Here is a 23,415-nt window from a genome sequence, read left to right as displayed (position 1 = left end):
CACGCGTTTGATGCTTGTGAAAGTCCGGTTCCATGGAGGTGGTATTATGTATCGTAGCAACATTCCTCTCATATGAAGGTGAATCCCTATGCTTATGGAGTCCACTTTCATGTAAGAAGAATGTTGTATAAAATTAAAATGGTTCTACAAAACAAAGCGCCTACAACCACAACCAAACTCACGGTCAATTACACAACTTGCTTAGATATTAAATTTTTGACAGAATTTGAGCACTTACAAACAGAATCACCACATAAACTTAATAATAATAAATAAAAAAAATATAGGTGCATCAATTACAATGTAACACTTAATTAAACATATTATGGATTTTAGTGTGAAGTTGGGTGTGCATTTTTCTATACAAAATAATAAATCTATCTTTAAAAAAAAATTAACAAAGATATTTATTTGCTGCATTGTAGCTACTGGGTAGTAAGAAAATCTATCATATATTTGATACATGCATCTATCATCTCACATAAGATGAACCCCACAAGTGTGAAACCCATTTAATGTGAGAGAATAGATAGGGGAAAATGGGTATTTGCCCTTAATTTACAAACTATTTAGTAAAATACTCTTATTTTGAAATTATATAGCAAAACGCTATTGTTTTTGGCAACTCAATTTTAACAAAATTAACTTACAGGTGAAACTCGATATCCTCTAAATCGAATTCTATATATATTTTTAAGTATAACTCAACATAAACAATGTCGAGTTCTAATTAAATTTCCAAAAAAATTTAAATGGCAAAATATGCATAGAACTCGACATTACTAATGTCGAATTATACCTATAACTCAATTTTGTTAAAATTAAATTTCAAAAACAATAACATTTTACTAAATAATTAAAAAATATAAACATTTTACTGCATAATTTACAAATCAGGGCAAATGTCCAATTTTTCCGAATAGATACATGACGTATGTAATGCCACCTCATGGCTAGTGCCTCTATCGCAATCATCATTAAAATCTTGTCCAAGTAAAAAGAGTAAAAATGATTCTCACGTGATGCACATGGTTAAGGCTTAAAGTCACCACAAAATGCCATTATGTACGAGCAGAGCATCTACCTAGCAAACCTATCATAACTAAATGCCAATCTTTTTTTTCTTTACAAAAATAAAAAGCAGTAGTAAACTGTATAAAATGTTTTATATCTATCTATCTCTAGAATCTTCGAGGGATCGTTGAAATATCAAAAACCAAAAAACCAAATACAAATCGCATTTTCCACTCCAAATTCCAAGCTCTCAAATTCTTTTCCTCCACCCGTGAGTTTCTCTCTCTCTCTCTCTAAATCCGTTTGTTTCCCGAGAAAACTCTATCCTCGATTGCAATCTGTTTCATGTTTTACAGTTTTGCTCTGAACTAGTGAAAATTCAAACTGTAACCGTGAACTAGTCTTGGCTGAATAGTGGAGTTTCTGTTTGTTTTCAGCTACATTTTCTCGGTAACCAAACGAAGAGTAAGCTATGTTCGAATTGTACGCTGACTTTTTTTTTTTTTTTGGTGCAGAGATTTGATCGTGAAAGTCAAAGCCCTAGCTGCGTTTGCTAAATTTGTGAGTAATGGACGAAGTTCACGAGGAGCGAAGTCAACCGCTCGGTAATTCATTGCATTTCTGATCTTTGAAGGTTTAATCTAGGTCACTGTATGTTTTGTCATTCGATTTTGAACAAAAATTGTTTGCTTGATTTTTTGTAATGGAAATGATTCTGAGCTGTTTTATGCATCGCATTTGGCATGTAGTGAATGAAAATTACAAGCTTAGTTGATAAAGAAAGTGTTTTTATGGTCTTTTTGAGGGTAATTTTCAATGATATAGTTCAAGTTTTGGGAATCTAGGCTGACCTTTTAATATATATGTAATTGCTAAACTTGTTTAATTGTGTGGCAATGCAATGCGGTAATGCGGATGTGAAGGTTTTTTTTTTTTTTTTTTTGATGGGTAATGTAAGAACTTTTATTAAAATAATAGTCAACCCAAGTACACTGGAAATGTGCTATAGGGGCAAAACATCAAGAGCCCAAGTTGCAGTGATCAATTAAAATAGGAAGGGGAAAACAAGAAAAGGATGGCAAAACTAGACTCCATTCAAGGAGAGTAAGGAAGAAAAAAGACTTAATCTTGAGAATGGACTGTTCACAGCCCTCAAAACTTCTAGCATTCCGTTCCTGCCAAATACGCTGTGTGAATTTTTATCATTGGATTGTGTTTGCCATGAATGTAAATATCTAATTAATTCTTGGACTAGATCATGCTAAGTTTGACAGAGGTCCAGTTAATACTTGATGTACTATGCAACATATATATATATATATATACATATATAGTCTTCCAAAGATTTTGATAATTAAAAAGATGTTTATTGTACTTCTTAAATATATATACGCATAATCTAGTAACTGGAGTCTTGCTCTGCTTGGTTTTCAGCTTATTAGGGAGAAGAAAATGGTACTTTTCTCTATGATTTGTATGATTAAGAAAGATTGCTCAATAGGTAGTTACATACTACAATTATTTTGAAACTTTAGGTTTAGGAAGTAACATCGTGACTACCAATCCGTACTTATACCCTGCCTGGCCTCATCTTTTGCAGATCAAGAGGAAGACAATGAAATACGAACTGAAAGTGCTGCATTTGTGCAAGGGGAACCTCCGCAAGATGGTAATGGGCCCCCAAAAGTGGACTCTGAGGTGGAAGTTCTTCATGAGAAAGTCACAAAGCAAATCATTAAGGAAGGTCATGGTCAGAAACCATCCAAATATGCAACATGCTTTTGTAAGTGCCAGATAGTTTCTTATTTACATACTACAATTATTTTGAAACTTTAGGTTTAGGAAGTAACATCGTGACTACCAATCCGTACTTATACCCTGCCTGGCCTCATCTTTTGCAGATCAAGAGGAAGACAATGAAATACGAACTGAAAGTGCTGCATTTGTGCAAGGGGAACCTCCGCAAGATGGTAATGGGCCCCCAAAAGTGGACTCTGAGGTGGAAGTTCTTCATGAGAAAGTCACAAAGCAAATCATTAAGGAAGGTCATGGTCAGAAACCATCCAAATATGCAACATGCTTTTGTAAGTGCCAGATAGTTTCTTATTTTTGTGCTTCTGAGCTGTTTTCCATGAGCATTAATTATTCTCATATCTACAACTAATTTGCAGCTAATATTACCTAACTCATGTAGTTGTATGCCATTAGTTGATCTGTCTAAATTTCTGCTTTCGTATCAGGTGTCTCATGTCTGGTATTGAATGTGTGATGGTACTTTACCCAATATCTCATTGAAACTTCAATGATGATGATCTTAATAAACTCATATTTGATATGTTTGTGGAAAACAGTATGGCAAAGGTTGAGACTGGTCAATTTGAGGGGTCCTTAACCTAGTATATTAAGCTTTAAAGCTATAGACATACACACTATTCGAAGTCATTCTGCCATTTAATTAACTGGCTAAGGTGAAAAGTCTTTATGTCGATGCAATTTTTTCTTTTATATATATAGGAGGTACAGATGTTTCTTTGATTTTCACTTTTCTCTCTACTTTTGAAGGGGAATATTGTGTTGATTGCTGATTGTTTCTTGCATTTTACATCTTAGAATTGTGCCTTGCAAGTTGAGGTTTTTAATTTTTTTACTCTTTATATGTTGACATGACATATAAGGCTGCCTTGGTTGGCTGGGTAAAGAGATAGGTACTGGAAATCCATTTGAAAATCTTGTCTAATAGGTTGGATTAAGTATTTGCCTTTGTTGCTGGAATCTGGATGAAATTTTCTTCACTGTTCTGTTTTTCAGGGCAATCATGTTGCAGATGAATTTTTCATCTAGCAAGCTCATTTCTAAGTTAGTGTGTTGGCAGCCTGAAATTTGTTTGTTAGGAATGTTTTTCATGTGTTGGGTCCCATAAATCTTAGAGAATATCCTTTCTCCAAAAAAAAACTCAACCACTTATTCCAAGGCATTGAGAAGATCTGGCATTAAATTTTACTAATTCAAGCTAAATTTTTTCATTCACTAAATGATAATATTGCAACCAAGGGATCTGAATTAATACAGTTTATGGGGTATTTTCTTCAAGGCTGAATGCACAAGGTACCAAAATAGAGGGTGCGTTTTAGAAATACTGTTCAAAAATGGTCTTACAAGAGTGTAACAATTTTCATGCTTATAAGATTGTTATCTGTACTTGTATGAGGTGACAACTTAAATGTCTGATTTCCTGCAATTCATGCACCTCATGTTATGTTTCTCTTTCTACTAGGTATGCTTTGGCCTGGCCCTATATAGGGCCAAGTAGTGTAAAAGGATTCATGTAGCCTACCTTTATTAGTTGGGATTAAGGTTTAGTTGACTTCTTTGCATATTCCTGTGGCATCATGATGTTAGATAGTTGTTATACATATAGTAATATTATACCCATCAAAGAAGCTATTCAGAACTGTCTCATGGTATATATATGGGTGATGTTAACTCCATTATGCTTTCCAAACCACACTTTGTGATAGTGCACTACAGGGCTTGGACGGAAAGCACCCTGCACAAGTTTGAAGACACATGGAATGAACAAAAACCAGTTGAGTTGGTATTAGGAAAAGGTACTTGCTTGTATGATCCTTTTTTCTTTTCTTTTTTTCTTTTTACTTTTCAAAATGTACATAATAGCTACACTAAAATTTTTATCTGTCACATGGATTATCTCATTGTAATTTTTCACTGTGTTAATTACCGATTCCCTCTATCTATGTTTTTCCATCTACGATTATTTCAGACAATGAGTTCTTATTAATCTATGGTAGTATGGTGTTGTTTCTTAATTAAGATGAAGTGAGTGAAAATCGCATGGTTTTTCATGAATTTTTATCAATTAAGGAAGTAACAAAGAATATGACCTTAGATAGAATAGAATGGAGGAAAAAAATACATATGACCGACTCTAACTAGTCCGTTGAGAATCCATAGCCAACCCCAAAAACTTGGGATTGAGGCAATTCATTACCTATGGACTACATAAATTTATGGTAGGCCCCGTTTATGTTACTTTTTGTTCATCATCGTGAACGTGAAGTAATCTTTTCTATTAATAAATATTATTGTGTATAAAAAAAATAAAAAAGCATAAATTTCTGGAAGGCTGTAGGCTTATTTCCACAAGGTTGAAACTTGAAAATATAATTAACTCATTCAGAAAATTGGATCGCTAAATATCTCTTTTTCATAATTCCAATTAGATCCAACATGAAGGTTAAAGCCAACAATGGAAAATTATATTGGAGAATACAGCTGCAGCAGTATACAACACATAAATACACCTAACACACTCACATTGACACATTTGCATGTATGTTTAAATTTTATTGATATCAGCCAAATCATCTATCTGCTGTAATATTCTATTGAACTAGTTCTAGAACATTGATGTACTTCCTTCTGCAACAGAGAAGAAAGAAATGACTGGCTTGGCTATTGGTTTGTCCAGCATGAAATCCGGTGAACGTGCTCTGTTACACGTGGGCTGGGAATTGGGTTATGGGAAAGAAGGAAGCTTTTCTTTCCCAAATGTTCCACCCATGGCAGACATCATTTATGAAGCTGAGCTAATTGGGTTTGATGAGACCAAAGAGGTAAATTTCTGTTAAGTGACTTTCTAAGTACTTGTTTATGGATGTTCAAAGTTTCTATATGATTTTATAAGCTTGACACATACATGGGGTGATGCATTTCTCAGGGGAAAGCTCGTGGTGACATGACTGTGGAGGAAAGAATTGGTGCAGCAGATCGAAGAAAGATGGATGGAAATGCTTTATTCAAGGAGGAAAAACTGGAGGAGGCTATGCAACAGTATGAAATGGTTACACACTTAGTTCCTTCAATTTATTGTTTCTTTGCTTGAGTTCGTGTGTGTGTCTATATATATATATTCCTTTTCTAAGCAAGTTCTGATGGTTTTTCCTGATGTCAGGCCATTGCATATATGGGTGACGACTTCATGTTCCAGTTGTTTGGGAAGTACCGGGACATGGCATTAGCAGTTAAGAATCCATGTCACCTTAACATGGCAGCATGTATGATAAAGCTCAAGCGCTATGAGGAAGCAATTATGCAGTGCAACGTTGTAAGTATATAGTTTGATGGATGGGTTCATTTGATCTGTGCAAACATGTCTTTTCATCTTTAGATTCCACAATATTAGAGAATTTTGAAGCTTATCTACGTTAAGAGCATGCTTGAATTGGCATATTTTACTCCATGAACCCATGTTTTCGTTTATCTTTTTGACATGTATGGAAAACACTATGCCACCTCAATATGCCCTCAGAAATTGTACTAATTACTTACAAGCCCCGATATAGTCAATTATGACTTTTAGGAGCCCTATTGACTTTCTTACTCAACACTACACATTTATAATCTTCATAATACGTAACTTTGTGGCATGCTGTATGGCTATTTTTATTGCAGTCCCACATTGTTAATATAACTGATGTCAAATACAATTAATGCATGGTTTTCTATGCTTATACATTGTTTGAAGACCTAATGATCATTAATCTATTAAGGCTCCATTTGTATCTAGGAACAAGGGAAAAGAATCTTAACAGTTGCTTTCTTTCTCTCTCTTACTCCTTAGTATAACTTATAAAAGGTTTAACTCAAATGTCTCTAATGATAAGTCTGCCAGCTCTTTGCAGATAAGCCCAAATACAGTTTGTGTTTCTTCTTAGTCTGCAGGAACTTGTGTTCTAATGCAATGGACATTAATTAAAACTTTAACATGCAAAGCCACAGTGAGCTTGGCTGTGGGTCTATATTTAAGGGCTTATACAGGGACTGCATTAATTGCAACAGGTCATTAAACCTTCTTTAGGACCTGGAAATTAAAGTGAAGTCTTGTCGGCTCTTAGGTATCTAGAATTTAACATTTTGTCACAGGCAGCCAACATTTCAGGAAACAACAATTTGCATCTCTCATGTAATCAACACCATTGAATGTGGTGAACAGTTAGAGTTCTAGAACATTGACATGTACCTATTTAATGACTTGTCAAAAAAGAAAATGATATGATGGGTTCACAGGTGTTGGCGGAGGAAGAAAACAATGCGAAAGCACTGTTCAGGCGAGGTAAGGCTAGAGCAGAACTTGGGCAAACAGATGCTGCTCGGGAGGACTATCTAAAAGTGCGTAAATTTGCACCTGAAGACAAAGCAGTTGCGAGGGAGTTACGTTTGCTTGCTGAACATGACAAGGCTCTTTATCAGAAGCAAAAGGAGATTTATAAAGGAATCTTTGGACCAAGACCCGAACCAAAACCAAAGCGAACTAATTGGTTGGTTCTCTTTTGGCAGTGGCTGTTGTCACTATTCTATCGCCTCTTCAAACGTGAAAGGTACAAAGCAGACTAATCAGAGGTTTCAATAAGCAGACGAGCAAGAGATTTTTTGTACTAAGTATGAGTTCTGGTGTTGAATGTTTACCTGCCAATGGATTCAGTCAGTGACATCCAGTTCTTTCCTCGTGTATGCTATAATGAGCCTAAATATGTTTACTAATGAACTTTTCATGTTTTAGTGGGACCCTGAACCAATATGTTAAATTGATTTATAATCCAACAGGACTTTTCTCTTTTACATAGGATGTAACAAGTTTACCTTGTATTGTGGGCTGGTTCATTAGGATTGGTGTTTTAATATGATAAATATTTCATTGATGACTACTACTTTTGAAGGACTTCAATTTTGTGTATCGCTGATGAATTGAACTTTTTCATTCCTCTCTTAGCGTTTTACTTTATGGCCTATTAGAAAAACTTGTTGCAGGAATGAAGATGGCCTCCGGGATTTTTTAGAAAATAACCATCAAATCCAAACAATATCATTAGTTAGGCAAACTTTCAAACTAATTTCGTTTCTAACAATTCGAGTCCTCTAGAATCGAGTTCACTGTAGATGAGGTGAACGTAGGCCAAAAATCGAGTCCAGAAGAGTCGGTTTATATGCATAAAAAACGAGTCCACTGGACTTGATTTCTCCTGTCTCATCTCCTCAGCATCTCCCACTTTGACATTCCTCCTTTGCCTGTAATGGTTGAAGTCTACCCGAAGACACAACAAGAACGAGGACTCCACACAACTAGCTCTACATAGAGATTAAACAACCAACGGACTTGCATCAAATCCATGGCAATATAGAGAATACCGGACATGCTTTGTTTTACTCTCCACAAAACAGAGCATTGGATTTCTATCCTTGTTTGTGCTGTGGCTAAGTTGCGTGGAGTGATGAGACAGGAGAAATCGAGTCCAATGGACTCGTTTTTTATGCATAGAAATCGAGTCTAGAGGACTCGGTTTCTATAGGACTCAATTTCTATGTATAGAAACCGAGTCCTCTGGACTCCATTTCTATGTCGTTTTCTAGCCTACGTTCACCTCAGCTACGGGAAACTCAACTCCAGAGGACTCGAATTGTTAGAAACGAAATTAGTTTAAAAGTTTGCCTAACTAATGATATTATTTGAGTTTGATGGTTATTTTCTAAAAAATCCCATGGCCTCCACTCTAATGTATGTTATTGGAACTATGTTTAAATGAAGTGATCTTCTAAATAGAGAATTGGCCCTAACAGTCTAGACCTCTAACCCTCCTTTTCTTGCACCTAGGACCAAACTCAGTCTGCAGTTCTTGTTATAACTTATAACCTCAAATGTTTGCTGGTAGCATTAACATTTGTGATTATTTAAATTGAAATAAATATTCTACTTAATGTTGAAATTAGAGCTCCAATAATTTGATCCTAGACAGAGGAGCTCAAAGTACTCTTGGTGACACTACTCTAGTCACCGAAACAGGTTCAAAAGATTATAGAAATACACAGAAGATTGAAAAGAGTATTCTGCAAAAATCTATGTTAAACAATGGAGCAATAATCCATTCTCTGAAGAAAAATGATGAATATGTACTTTGACTCATATTGCATGGTTGTTTCTTTATTTATTTATCAATTTACTAAATAACATTTCATGCATCACAAAAATGTAGTCTCTGTTCTTTGTTGAGCTTATAAACCCCCCAAAAAAAAATAATAATAATCTTTCATTGATCCCAAAGATATTACACAGCTTCTTCTACATGAAACATTAAAAATGTCTACCATGGTTGCTTTGGCATGTACGTCCAAGCACAATAAGCACAAACAATCCTCTGTGATATATATACATAAACAGCAAATGATAAACTCATTAACATCACATCCTTCCAGTCACCCTTCTGCTTGGGGCTCAGATTCTCTTGCAAAACCCTCCCAAACTTCTCAAACCCAACAAAAGGTTGTGGCAACAATGCCTTCCTTTTGCTCTCTTTCTTCAATCTTGGTTTGGAAGTATCCACAGGCTTGTGGTTTTGGCAACATAGAAGGATGAGAATTCTTGGGCTGCTTCTAGTCTTTCTGTGTTCTTGAGTTGTGCTGTGTTTTGTGTGGAATGAAGGGCCAATTGAGAGAGCAGCCATGGAAGATAAAATGGGGTTTTTGAATCTTCAAGTTTAGATCAGTTGGAGAGGAAAAGCTTTGTTCATGGATGTTTGTGAGGAAGGAGAGGTGAAGGTGCTGTGTTTGACCTCATTTTGCAAAGAGAAGATAATGCCAATCACTTTCAATCGCTGCTTGTGGAGTGCAAGAAAATATCTTTCACGGAAAAGCAAATACTTACCTTATATTTTTTGGTACGTATGCGTTGGATAAGAGTCTGGCACTTGTCATTGTGTCAGTTCGTGGGACAAACATCAATGTGACCCCTAATTGAAAAGGTTGCTAACACACTTGTCCCTGCATCTATTTTCCATAACTACTTCAATTTGGCACCATTTTTTTATATTTATTCTAAGACTTAGTGAGTTAGAAACTTAGAATAGCTTATTTTTATATGTTTTTAACATGAATTGTTAGAAAAATGGTACCTAAAAAACTGGTATAAAGTGCTGTTTTAAACTATCTTATCTACTAATCTCTTAAGACCAACCAAATCGATAAATAATGTATCAGCCTATCAGGAATTCAAATAGTCCATAATTTGAGCTCACTGATATATTAAAATCTCAAAAATAAAAAATCTTACCAACCTAACACTAACAAGCTATTCGTTCATAGCAGCGGAATATCCTTTTTCTCTATTTTCTTTAATGTGAATAAACGTCCTTCTTATATATGTTATCTACTTATCTGTAGTAAAAAATAAATTCTAAGAAAAACACAGCACATGTTAAAGAAAAACATGCGCAGACATAATAATTTTGTATACAGAGCCACTAAATTATTGAGAAATGTACTGTTATATGAACTTGAAATAAAACATTCTATAACAAAAACTGAAAACCCAAGAAAATATTAATGGATCACTTTTATGATAAGTATAAAAGAAAATATTAATCAATGTCTTAAAAAAATTTGTTAACGAACTATTTTAAAAAAATTAATATTTTAACAATTTTTTATATTTATCATAAAAGTGATATTAAAATTTTTCTAAAATAATATATTAATAATTACCTTAAGTCTCCGGGCACACAAATATAACTAGAGTTCTTTTCTTAAAAAAAAAATTTGGGGTTAATGGAGAATATAAGTATTTTCAAGGGGAATCATTTTTTTTTTTTTTTGAGGGGATAACTTTGTGCAAATAGTTATTAATCCATTGGCATTGACTTCGTACTCGTAGACTGTCTCTCTCTTTAATCTCTAGATCTTTCAAACAACAGAACTCTTCTTCATTCTTTAATCATTATCTTTTCTTCTTGGCCTTCACCCAATTTGACTATTAGTCCCCAACCTTAGCTTACACGTATAGTTGTCCTTTCTATCAAAGTTTCAAAACTCATCCAAAGTGGTGGGACCCCATTAAATCATCCAACGGCTCTAATTCAAAACCCCCAAAACTCAATCAACACCCTTGACATACATCATCATACAAGAGTATTAATATGGGTATTTTTGTACTCCATCTCACTTTTTTTATCATTTATTCTATTTTGAGATGTCCTAAAATATTGTTATATTTTTAAAAATAAAAGTTATTAATGTACTAATGTTCTTATTATAACTTATTTATTTACTAATTCAATTTTTTGATAAATTTTTTTAAGAATAGTTTTAAAAATTTATATATTTCTAAAAAATAGACAAAATAATAAATTATGTTTCTTTAAAAAATTTGTCTTTTTAAAGCAGACAAATAAAATGAGAGGAAAGAAATATCATATAAAAACGTCACAATTTTTATTATAATTATATTTTCTCTATAACTTATAATATACTACGACAAATGTCAAAAATAATATACCACGACACCACGGGGACAATTAGAGCACAAATTATAACATTTTACATGGGATTAGAATTTTTGTTATAATGTTGAAAGAAATAGTCAAAAGAAAAGTATTATTATGACGTCAAAAGTCTAACCACAAGAGTCTCTTAACTTTTCTTACGTGTTCCACATGTAACACTAACATTGACTAAACTCTCTTCCAGATTTTGACACGTGTGCTCTCAAAGATATGTACGGTCAAGATTGCGAGTATTTTGATTTGAATAGCTTTGAATTGCAGACTGAGCAATCAACTAGTAGGGTTGGCTAAATTTTTTTAAGGTTTTAATGTACCCGACAAAAGTTTTACAGGGTTGCAGAATTTGGCATCCCAAGAACCAATAGGAATGTGACACGTTAGCGTTCTGTACTGAATTGTCAATATGAGAGTTTTTTTTTTTTTTTTTTTGCTGAAGATAGGGAGAGTTTTTTATTTTGACATTGGAGTTAATGGAAATGTGGGGTTGGGATTACATGAAACATGGTGCACCAAGCATTCCTTGTTTTCTGAACAAGATCTAAGGCTAGGATTGAGAAGTTGTACAACATGTCTTTGACTAGTACATGTAGTTTTCAGTTCATGGGCAACATTTTCTTGAGAAGTAGTACAACAATGTCTTTGACTAGTGCATTGTGTTTTGGACTTTTAGTTTAATGTCCAACATTTTAATTAAAAAAAAAAATTTTTTTTTTGGCTCCTCTTCTTTCACACTATGGTTGGTTGAACGGAAAATATGGGAAGGAAGGAAAGAAAAAGAGAAAAAAAAAAAAGTGTTTGGATGTGAAGGAGAAGAGAAGGGAAAGTGAAAAATGTATTTACACTTTTATCCTCTTAAATTATAAAATAATAAGGTTATAAAAGTAATTTTACAAAAAAAATCCAAACTTTTAAAAGGTATTAAAATAATTTTTTAATTGAAAAAATGGTGGACTCACAAAAACCTTTTACATTCCTCTCTTCTTTCTTTCCTCATTTTCATTTTAACCAAACAAAAAGAAATCTCTTCCCTTCCTTTCCCTTCCATGCAACCAAACATAGGATCAATATAAAATGTATATTATGTATCTATTATATACAACATCTCTCTCGCATTGTGTGAATATTAGTTGCCTATGGAACTTACACAATGCAAAAGAGATTATATGCAACTAATACATAAGATACTAAATATTTTTATTATGAGATTTAGTTAACGGATGTTCTTAGAACATTTGTTAATGAATCATTTTAGAAAAAATTTCATATCATTTTTATTATAAATATTTTAAAAAAAAACTATTAAAAATCAATTACTTTTTTCCCATAAAAAGTTTTTAAAAATACTTCTTAAACCAATATCCTTAAAGTATCCGTTAATTTTTCCCTTTAATATATAAGATATGATTAGAAACTTGTGACTTTCACTCTTTAATATTAATAGGGTCTTGTTAATGAATGTCCTTAGGGTAATTGTTAATAAACTATTTTAGAAAAAATTTGACATCACTTTTATTGGAAATATAAAAATAATCAAAAAATTAATTGTTTTTCGTAAAAAAAAAAAATTAAATAATTCTTAAACTAATGTCCTTAACACATTCATTAACTTTTTCTATATTAATATTACATTTTATCATTACATTGAATATTAATGAGTTCCCTTTTGATGTAAACTGGATTCAATCATGGATCCATATTTGACAACAAAAACTTCTTTTATTATATATGTAATGTACATATGTGAATTTGTTAAACAATTTTGTAGCTCAATGTTATTGTCCAAAACTTTTATAGAAAACTATCTTTTTAGAGGTATAATTTCAACCTACAATATCTGCTCCTGGTGATTCTCCTTTATCATTAAGCTAAAATATCAATTAGTTTTTTATGCAGGCGAAGATAGAACCTCATATCTTTTATTGAAAGAAAAAAAATATATATATATATTTTTTTTTTTTTTTTTTTTACAGTTTTTTATTTATATTTTCATATGAGTAGTATTTAAAGTTTCTTAAAATGGTTGAGTTAACAAGTGTCTTAAGGACACTCATTAACAGGACTCTAATATTATTTGTTATGAGTAAGTGTCCTTCCGTGACTAGCTGTTTGTAGGGACATTTTTGCCTCAAGATCAAGAGTTGCATTTTATAATCTTTTTTGACTTCAAGTCCCACATGTGCTACTCTTTAACCAAACTAGTGGTACTCTTCATCCACTTGGTTATTCCTTATATGGCATAAAGAGGAAGCATTTCTTTTCCATGTGGAACTTGAAGCCAAAAAAGATTACAAAGTGCAACTCTTGGTCTTGAGGCAAAAATGTCTGTAATCTTTTTTGGCTTCAGGTTCCACATGGGAAAGAAACGCTTCCTCTTCATGCCATATAAGGGATGACCAAGTGGATGAAGAACCAAACTAATGGTACTCTGTCACCATTGGTCATCCCTTATATGGCATGAAGAGGGAGACTTTCTTTCCAATGTGGGACAAGAGCAAAAATTGCCTAGGCTCCAATTGGTTTAGCCCTTGGCCTTGAAGCAAAAAATGTCCCCACACTGTTTTTGTTAGATTTTAGTTTTTTGAACAGCTTTTTAAGTTCTCATTTTTTCAAAATACAAGCATATTTAACACACTTACAAAAACAAAAAACAAAAAAATTATAAATAAATAAATAAGTCGATGTCAAACGCACATTAAAAGTATCTTATGGAAGTTGAGAATTTTATAACTCAACTGATACTTTTTGATGTTTTTAACAAAAACTTCATGGATTTAAATCCTCAATTTCCCAATTATCAGTTATAGAAAAAGAGAATACCATCAACAAACAATGATTCCATCCAGATAAAAATAAGTTCCTAAAATAACTCTACGGTAGAGTTTTTGCAGTTCATTCTGAAATGAAAATGATGAATTTTAGAATATTTTGAATAGATACTAAAAGTCAAGATTTTTCTAAATGTTGATGACATGGTAAAATTCAATCCACTCATTTCAAAATAAATGGATAGGATTTCAAGAACTTTCTAATAGAGGGGTTTGGCTTACATCCAGTACTTTTTAAACTGGAATCTCCTTTTGTTTTTTGTTTTAATGAGAAACTGGCACATCACCCACTAATTAAATAAAAACGTGGAGATTAAAACCCACTACCACTTGCTATTGTGTATTTAAAATAAAATGAAACATCAAATTAAAAAAGTACTAAATGTAAACCAAGCTCCTGGCTAGTAAAGTTACCTATAAACTCTAAAAAGATCTACATCCTCATTGGTTCAATGTTCAAGTGTAGTAAATGAAACACAAAAGTGATGAGTGCTCAACAACATTGTTATGTGTTATATCTAGTGCTCTAGCATTTTATTCAATGGTTTATTTTTTATTTATATATAAATAAAGTTAAATTATACACAAATATTAACAGAAGTAGGCGCCTACACCAAAATCTCAGTAAACATATATAATAATCCTTAACTTGTATCATATAGAAACTCTAAACAGTAATATTATCTTTTAATAATTAATGTCTTATAAAATGTTACTCCATTTGTCAAGAGCTTTGAACTTCAACAACATTGTTTAATGTGGGTTCAATTAGGTCAACTGGTTAAAAAAAAAATTTGAGGTTCGAACTAGGAGTGGTAATTCATGTTCACGAATCGGGTTTATGTTATGTTGAGTCATGAGAATTCGATTATATAGGTTGACTCGAATTCAACCTGTTTACTAAATGTGTTAAGAATCCTTAACCTAAACACAACTTGTTTATTAAACAGGTCAGCCCAACCCGACACTTTTAACTTGTTTAATTAACAAGTTATGTAAAAGCTAATACAAATGACCCGATTTATAATCTATTTAATTAATAGGTCATACTTAACCAATATAATCTTTATCAATTCTCATGTATATAAAATTAAAATACAATTATAACTATAAATATAGTAATAAACATATAAAAACAACCATAAATTAAGTAATAGTATCAAAATAATTAATAACTTTATAAGCTAAACGAGTCAGACGAGTTCACATGCTGAACATGAACCCGACCTGTTTATTAAATAGGTTAGCCGTGTCAACCCGAATATGACCTGAATCTGTTTACCCTCAATCCGTGACCTGTTTATAAACAGGTTAGTCGTGTCGGGTTCGCGGGTCGTGTCAGATTTTACCACCTCTAGTTCGAACTTCAAACTTGCCTATAACAAAATTTCATTAAACATATTTAATAATTCTTAACTTGTATCATATAGACACTCGTAAATAATAATATTTTTCTAATAATTAATGTCTTATAAAATATTGCTCAAATTTTCCAAAGTTTTGAACATCAACAACATTGTTTAATTTGGGTTCAATTAGGTCAACTAGTAAAAAAAAAATTTGAGGTTCAAACTTCAAACCTAGCTACACCAAAAATTAATTAAACATATTTAATAATCCTAAACTTGTATCATATATACACTCATAAACAATAATATATATGTGGGTGTCAAAAAACAACCACCAAAATGATAATCATGGAATAAATGACTTGCACAATTAATTTCTAAAAAAATGGCAAAATATTGCACAATGGGAGATCTAAACAGCAAATTAAATGAACAAAAGGATCATTTCTTCCATCACTATCATTTTGGTGGTTGTTTTTGACCCCCACAATATATTTTTTAATAATTAATGTCTTATAAAGTATTGCTCCTTTTGTCAAGAGTTTTGACCTTAAACAACATTATTTAGTGAGGTTTCCAATTAGGTTAATTGGCAAAAAAAAAAAAAAAAGTTGGAGGTTCAAACTTTGAACCCACCTATGCCAAAAATTCATTAAACATATTTACTAATCCTTAACTTGTATTACATAGACACTCATAAACAATAATATATATATTTTTTAATAATTAATGTCTTATAAAACATTATTTTTTAGTGTAGGTTCCAATTAGTTAACCAATATAAATTTCTTTCATCAAATAGGAAATATGATTTGGAATTTGAATTCTATCTATTCCAAAAATTAATTAGTGTTTTAACTTGATGATAACAAGAAAAAATTGTTTAGTGTATTGGATCTTATCTTCACATTGTAAAAAGTTGATAATAAAACATGGGTGATGTGTTAATGGATGTCCTTAGAAAAATTGTCAATAAACTAATCCTATAATAGGAAAGTTTTAACACTATTTTTATGTAAAATATAAAAAGCTGTCAATAATATTTATTATTTTATCATTTTTCTAAGTAAAATATTTCTAAAAATAGTTTTTAAATCAATATAAAAACATTTCTCAAAAATTTTGATATTATTTTCAAGATAAATATAAAAAGGTGTTTAAAAAGTTAATTGTTTTTTTTCTTCTTTTCAAAAAAAAAAAAGTTTTTATAAATATATGCTAAACCAATAATCTGAAGGCATCGGTTAACTTAAAATAAATAAAAATAAAATAATTAAAAAAAGAAAAAGAAAGAAAAATGGTTGAAAGTGGAGGGCATGTGGAATCATGTGAGTGGTCACACCAAACACACTTACATTTTGACCTATACTACACTCTACCCAAACCCCTCAAACCCCGAAACTCTCTCTCCACCAACAACTATCATGCGCCTTAAAGCGCATTACGCACCCCCCCAATCCCATAACCCCAAAAACCCAAAGCTTTTCACACTTTTCTTATGCCCCCTTCGTTCCACGCACTTTGCGTATCCAACTCTCTCTCTCTCTCTTTCAGTAGTTAAACTGCGTTGACTCATCATTTCTCTATTCCCCATTATGCCCTCACCCAATCCTCACATTTTACACCGGCGTACCACCAACCAAAGATCTCACTACCTTTTATGTCAGTTTATGTAATTTCGGCGTAATCTCTGGGCTTTACAATACCAAATCTAATTAATTAGAAAACAACAACAACACCACAACCTCTTCGTAGCTCTGAAGCTGAAACCAAAAAACCCTAAGAGAGAGAGAGGGAGAGAGGGGGGGTTAGTTCTCGTAAATATTGCATGAGTTTTGGGCAAAAGAGAAAGAGGCGAAGAAGAAGAAGAAGAGGAAGATGAAGAGGTTGAGGTCTAGTGAAGATCTCGATTCGTACGGCGACAAATGCAAGGATCCGAACCCGAGTTTGAATCCGAACCCGAGTTCGAATTCGAACCCGAGCCGTTCCTCCTCGCAGTATCGGACTAGCTTCTACCACAAGTCGGAGAATGTGCGGAAGGGCGGGTTGGTTTCTTCGTCGTCGGCGGTTTCGTCGAGGTACGACAGGGATCGGTCTTCCGGCGGGGAAGATGATCGGGAGGGGTCGAGGGTGTTGAGGAAGAGATCGGAGCATGATTTCGATGGGTTTGATAGGAGGAAGGGGTTCGATCGGTATAGTGGAGAGAGTAGAGGAGGTGGAGGCGGTGGCGGAGGTTACGATCGGAGTTTGATTCACCGGTCGGAGAGTTTCTGCGGCGGTGGTTCGTCGACTTCGTTGTCTTTGTCTTCGTCGAGGAGGGAGTTTCCGAAGCGGTTTAGATCGGAGCGGTCGTCTTCGGGTTCGGATCCGTCGAGACGGGAAGGGAGCGTGTCGTCGTGGCGGCGGTTCGGTAACAATGGGAATAAGGATTCGGAGGAGAGGAGTAGAATTGGATTGAGGGACGTGAAGTCGCCGACTTGGTCTAGGGATTCGGCGGCGAGCGAGCAGTCGAGGATGGTTAGGGTTTCGGCGGCTTCGACTGTGACGGCTAATACGGTTTCGAATTCAGGTTCGTCGCCGTTACGAACGGTGTCGAGATCGGATTCGAGGGCGGTGGCTGCGACGAAGGAGAGTTCGGCTTATTCGAATAAGTCGAAATCGAAATCAAAGTCGCCGACTTGGTCGAGGGAATCGGGTGCGAGCGAGCAATCAAAGAGAATGGATGTGGAGATGGTGAAGAAGAGTGAGGAGACTCAAGTTGAGAGTGGAAGTAGTAGCGAAATGGAGGAAGGAGAGCTCGAGCCGGAACCTGAACCCGAACAGGAGCCAGAGCCTGAGCCAGAACCAGAACTGGAATCGAACCTCAAAGTTGAGGCTGAAGCTGAAATCGAATCGGGTATCGAGAATAAGGAGGATGGGGTGAAAGTATTGAGTAAAGAAGAAGAGAGAGAGGTGCTAAATAAGGAGTGTGATAGTGAGGTGAAAGATGTGGAGAAAGAAGATGGTAAAGTTGATGAATTGAGCAGTGGAAGCGAGAGCGGGGATGGGGACGAGGCTGAGGCAGGGAATGATGAAGGTTGTGGTGGTGATGATAAGGAAGAGTGTGTGAAGGAAGATGGGGAGTGTGTTGAGGAGGAAGGAAAGAATGATGGGGTTGTTGATGATGAAGATGATGATGATGATGAAAAGTCTTTGGGGTCAGAAGAGGAGTGTGATAAACAAGACAAGGGTGTGAGCATAGATCTTGAAGCTAAGGTAGAGGATGTGGAAATGGAGGTGGTAGTGGAAGAAGTACAGGAGTTGGATAAGGAAGTTGGGGAAGAAAATGGAGGAGAGGGTGAAGTGAATATGGGGGGAGAAAGAGAGGAGGGTTTGAGTCAGAATTTCAAGGATAAGGGGAAAAGTGTGTCGATTGAACCGACCCATGTTGCGGATTCTGCTGAAGATGGTGTATGGATGGAGAGGGAACCGAGGGAGTTTGAGAGGGATAGTGATGATATGGAAGGACCGAGTACTCGGGGGTTTGAGTTGTTTAGTACGTCTCCGGTTAGAAGGGAGGAGAAGAATGATCAATCTGGTGCTAATAGGCCGAAGGAAGAGAAGCTTGTGTTGGAACCGTTTGATCTTTCGTTAAGCTTACCGAATGTTCTGTTACCGATTGGTGCTTCTCAGGATACAGTTCAAGCAGCTCCTGGTTCACCTAGTCAAGCTAGGAGTGTTCAGTCCATGAGTACTACATTTCGTACTAATTCGGATGGATTTACTGCATCAATGTCTTTTTCAGGTTCTCAGTCGTTTTTCCACAACCCCAGCTGTTCTCTGACACAAAATTCGATGGACAACTTTGAACAATCGGTTGGCAGCCGCCCCATATTTCAGGGAATCGATCAAGCTTCTCAGGGAGCTTGGCAGGGACAGTCTCAGAATGAGTCTAAGCCTAAAGATATCCCTCTATATCAGAGAATCTTGATGAATGGAAATGGCTCTCTTAATCAGTCTCAAGTATTACAAGGCATTTCGAATGGTCAAGCTGTGCAAGGACAACATCACAGGGGTTTAGAAGGAAGCTCTAAAATGGGCAATGGACTAGAAAGGCAGTTGAGCTTTCATAGGCAGCAGTCGTTCAACGATGATGTTAGATCGCCTTCGCAAAGTGTAGGGTCTCATGATATTGGATCAAATTATAGTTATGACAAGAAGCGGAGAATGAGGGAAAAGAGTAGTGGTAGTTTATATAGGACTAGTGGCCAGAAGGAGTTTGAATACAGTGGTGGTGGAGCTGAATATGTTGAGAAAATCATTGCCAAGATAGTTGAGGAACCGGTACATGTAATGGCTAGGAAATTTCATGACATGACAGCACAATCCATAGTGCGTCTGAAAGAGAGCATCAACGATATCATGTTGAGTGTTGATAAGCAAAAGCAACTCGTTGATTTTCAGAAAGCTCTGCAGAATAAGTCTGATATAACCTTGGAGACACTACAGAAATCCCCCCGGGCTCAACTGGAAATCTTGGTCGCTTTGAGAACTGGTCTTCCGGAGTACCTTCAGTTAGATGACAGTGTTACGAATGCTCATTTGGCGGAGGTATTTCTCAACTTAAAATGCAGAAATCTTGCCTGTAAGAGTTCTTTACCTGTGGATGAATGTGATTGCAAGGTTTGTGTGCAGAAGAAAGGTTTTTGCAGTGCTTGCATGTGTCTTGTGTGTTCAAAGTTTGACATGGCAAATAAAACATGTAGTTGGGTTGGTTGTGATGTTTGTCTTCATTGGTGCCATACGGATTGTGCTTTACGAAAATCTTATATTATAAATGGAAGAAGTGCAAAAGGGGCTTATGGGACTACTGAGATGCAGTTTCATTGTATTGCCTGTGATCATCCTTCAGAGTTGTTTGGCTTTGTGAATGAGGTTTTTCAAAATTTTGTAAAGGAATGGACAGCTGAAACTCTTTCCAGAGAACTTGATTATGTGAAGAGAATTTTTCGTGACAGCAAGGATATGAGAGGGAGACGGCTTCACGAAATTGCTGATCAGATGCTGGTACGATTGGCAAATAAGTTGGACCTTCCTGAGGTTTGCAGTCATATCTTGGCTTTCCTTCGTGGTAAGTCCTTTACAACTCTGTTGGTAATATGAGTTCTTTATATTGGGTACAGTATTTTTTTTCTTCCTTGTATGATTATGAGATCGTGTTAACTTAGCAACTTGTCATGGACATATATACTAGAGATTCTTTACCTGTTTCATGTATTTGTTACAATATGACATGATTTGGGATAACTTTTGGTCGTTGTCTCTGGGGTCTATAATTACATTCATTAGGAAATGATTTTAGATAACTTTAGCTATTCACAGGATACCAGTAAAAGAGAGCTGATGACTTCCGAGGAAGACAAATAATTTTTGGTTCTTAGAAGTTATATGGGTGAAATTTAACGTGTGGGGAAGGTACTTTTTGGAAGAAAAAATGCCAACTAAACTGCTTTATTTATCATTATGCCTTTTGTTTCTTCTATCATAAATGTGAACACCGTATAATCTGCATTATTTACAATATATGCATGACATATTAGGGGATATGTGTCAAGAGCCTTGTAGCTCAACTGGTTGGCACCTCCTATGGAGCCATCTAGGGTTCAAAATAACCCACCTCCAACTATTGATGTATCAAAAAATTTAGTAGGGGATATGTGTGACTTATTTTGATAATTGCTTGAGCTTCTGTATTTATGTTTGTGAAGCATATGATGATATCCTAGTGATGTTGTAATGCAGAATCGAGCAATTTTTTTTAATGGAAGATAGAGAAGAATCGAGCAATTTCTGAATTCAATATAGTGAATAAAAATTAAAGCATCTCTAGTCCAAAACCATCTCTTTTAAGTGTAAATCATATCAATCTTTAGGCAACTCAAGCATTCCATATGAAGTAGACTTTAGGAACTGATTATTTTATGTAAGAAAATATTTCTGAGCAACCAAAACTAATCTGCTTTCTGTAGTTTTGTATTGAAATCATGCATTAGTGTTTTGCTTGGTTATGTTGAGTGTGGTTCTTAGCATTTGACTTTTGTAATATAAGAAAATGGTAAACCATTCAATAGAGTGGCTTGGAACTGCAATATTTGCTTCATTGCTGTTCAGAGGGCAATTTTATGTTTATAAGATCAATAAAGGTTTTAAAGAGGGGAAAAATTATTTTTTCTTTTTCCGAGATATTTGCATCAGGTATTGGAATGGGGAAGGCGAAGATATGTCAATTTTTTTGCATGGGTTCATATGTGTGATAGACCTAGTGCCATCAAATGAAATATACTGCAGTGTTTTCTTCTTTTCTATATATCATTCGTTTGAGGTCTCAAGCTGAACCTTGAGGTTATAATTTATATCCTTTAACTGTTATTGCAGAGGCCGAAACTCCCAAGTTAGGCAAGATGCCAATCTCATCTGGCAATGAACAAGGTAAAGAAAGCAATGGGATTGCTGGGACGAGCCAGGATCCAAGTTGGCTAAAATCTGTTTATTCAGAGAAGGCCCCTCAGTTGGACAGGGCACCTGTTGTATTTCCTAGATTCAGTTATGACCAGATTGATAAACGCACTTTGGAGACTGAGTTGCAGACAAGTATTCAAAAGGAACCCGTGTTTGATGAATTGGAGAGTCTTGTGAGAATCAAAGAGGCAGAGGCTAAAATGTTCCAAGCCCGTGCTGATGAAGCAAGAAGAGAAGCTGAGGGCCTAAAGCGCATTGCCATTGCAAAGAAGGAAAAAATTGAAGAGGAGTATACAGGTCGATTCACAAAGTTGCGTTTGGCTGAGGCTCAAGAAATGCGTAAACAAAAATATGAAGAAGTCCAGGCTCTAGACAGAGCACATCGAGAGTACCATGATATGAAGAGGAGGATGCAAGCAGATATTAAAGATCTGTTACTGAAAATGGAAGCTACAAGACAATCTTGATTTGTGATTAGCCGATCAGTAGGTCTTTCTATAGAATTGTCATCTTCTCAGGTAATTGTACCCTTACTGCTGAAGGTTCTATGTTGTATTATAACATCATGTGTCCTATCTGTTATAGTTCATGATCAGTAGGTGAATTTTCTGTTCTAGGTTCTGTTTTTCTTTTTTCTTTTTCTTTTTATCAGCTGCTAACCAGAATCTGTACAGAGATTGCAACATCTCTTTATATCTCTTTGTATGATGAAAGGTTTCCCTTTTAGTGAAGCAATATGAAAGAGATTATTTTACATCAAGCCTTTATTTCCTGATGGAATTTTTAGTTAAAGAAAAGGATTTCAATTTTAAATTTTAGTTTGAAAGTACTTGAGCTAAATCTCCAAAGATTTCAAACAGTTTATATTAACAACTATTCTTTAAATTTGTTTAGATTTTAAATCCTCAAACTCAAAACACAACCTGAAGGGATTTATTGTAATGGTTGAGACTTGAGTTCTCCATTTTGGACTGGCTTGATTGCATTTAGGATTGGCAATGAATTGGTATTTTGTTAAACAAAAAGTACTCCTCTAAGGAGTGAGAAAAGGAAAAAAAGAAGAAGAAAGGAACATTTATGTTTTTGTTTATGTTTTTTTTTTTTTTTTTTTTGACAACTTTAAAACAACACGTGAGATCTGTTTGGATTAGTTATATTTGCTGGTTTAAAGATGCTTGATTTGCATTATTGTGACAACTTGCAGGTATTGTGTAATGTAATCATCAGATTTTATTTTTTATGGGGTTTTAACCAAAAAAAAGAAAAGAAAGTAGAAGAAGACTAAAAAATAATATTGGAAGAAGTAGTTAAAAAGACATGTCAATTAAGGAAGTAATAGATTAAGGCTTTAAGTGTGCGTTTGGATATCACTTATTTTGT

General features: G+C 34.6%; 2 protein-coding genes across 2 annotated transcripts; both read left to right on the top strand.

Moving 5' to 3' along the window:
- Window positions 1–1,132: 1,132 nt before the first annotated feature.
- On the top strand, window positions 1,133–7,759 carry LOC112017986 (peptidyl-prolyl cis-trans isomerase FKBP42). The gene is made up of 8 exons (XM_024050490.2): window positions 1,133–1,285; window positions 1,530–1,619; window positions 2,615–2,797; window positions 4,533–4,622; window positions 5,464–5,648; window positions 5,753–5,875; window positions 5,987–6,139; window positions 7,102–7,759. The coding sequence occupies exons 2-8, from the start codon at window positions 1,583–1,585 to the stop codon at window positions 7,426–7,428; spliced, it is 1,098 nt and encodes a 365-aa protein (XP_023906258.2). The 5' UTR covers window positions 1,133–1,285; window positions 1,530–1,582; the 3' UTR covers window positions 7,429–7,759.
- Window positions 7,760–17,009: 9,250 nt separating this feature from the next.
- Window positions 17,010–22,795, top strand: LOC112038918 (protein OBERON 4). The gene is made up of 2 exons (XM_024071754.2): window positions 17,010–20,647; window positions 21,952–22,795. Exons 1-2 carry the CDS (start codon window positions 17,416–17,418, stop codon window positions 22,500–22,502), a joined length of 3,783 nt encoding a protein of 1,260 aa, XP_023927522.2. The 5' UTR covers window positions 17,010–17,415; the 3' UTR covers window positions 22,503–22,795.
- Window positions 22,796–23,415: the final 620 nt, after the last annotated feature.

Source organism: Quercus suber, unplaced genomic scaffold, assembly GCF_002906115.3.
Source record: "Quercus suber isolate HL8 unplaced genomic scaffold, Cork oak 2.0 scaffold_573, whole genome shotgun sequence".
NCBI lineage: Eukaryota > Viridiplantae > Streptophyta > Magnoliopsida > Fagales > Fagaceae > Quercus > Quercus suber.
The sequence above is the reverse complement of the archived record's forward strand: the minus strand, read 5'-3'. Positions and strand labels throughout refer to the sequence as shown.

What these genes read in the sequence shown, in the direction of transcription:
- LOC112017986 (XM_024050490.2), top strand. Translation starts at nt 1,583, where the DNA reads ATGGACGAAGTTCACGAGGAGCGAAGTCAACCGCTCG. An exon ending in CTATGCAACAGTATGAAATG is followed by an intron (nt 5,876 to 5,986) that starts GTTACACACTTA and finishes TCCTGATGTCAG; the next exon opens with GCCATTGCATATATGGGTGA. An exon ending in CAATTATGCAGTGCAACGTT is followed by an intron (nt 6,140 to 7,101) that starts GTAAGTATATAG and finishes ATGGGTTCACAG; the next exon opens with GTGTTGGCGGAGGAAGAAAA.
- LOC112038918 (XM_024071754.2), top strand. Translation starts at nt 17,416, where the DNA reads ATGAAGAGGTTGAGGTCTAGTGAAGATCTCGATTCGTACGGCGACAAA. An exon ending in TATCTTGGCTTTCCTTCGTG is followed by an intron (nt 20,648 to 21,951) that starts GTAAGTCCTTTA and finishes CTGTTATTGCAG; the next exon opens with AGGCCGAAACTCCCAAGTTA.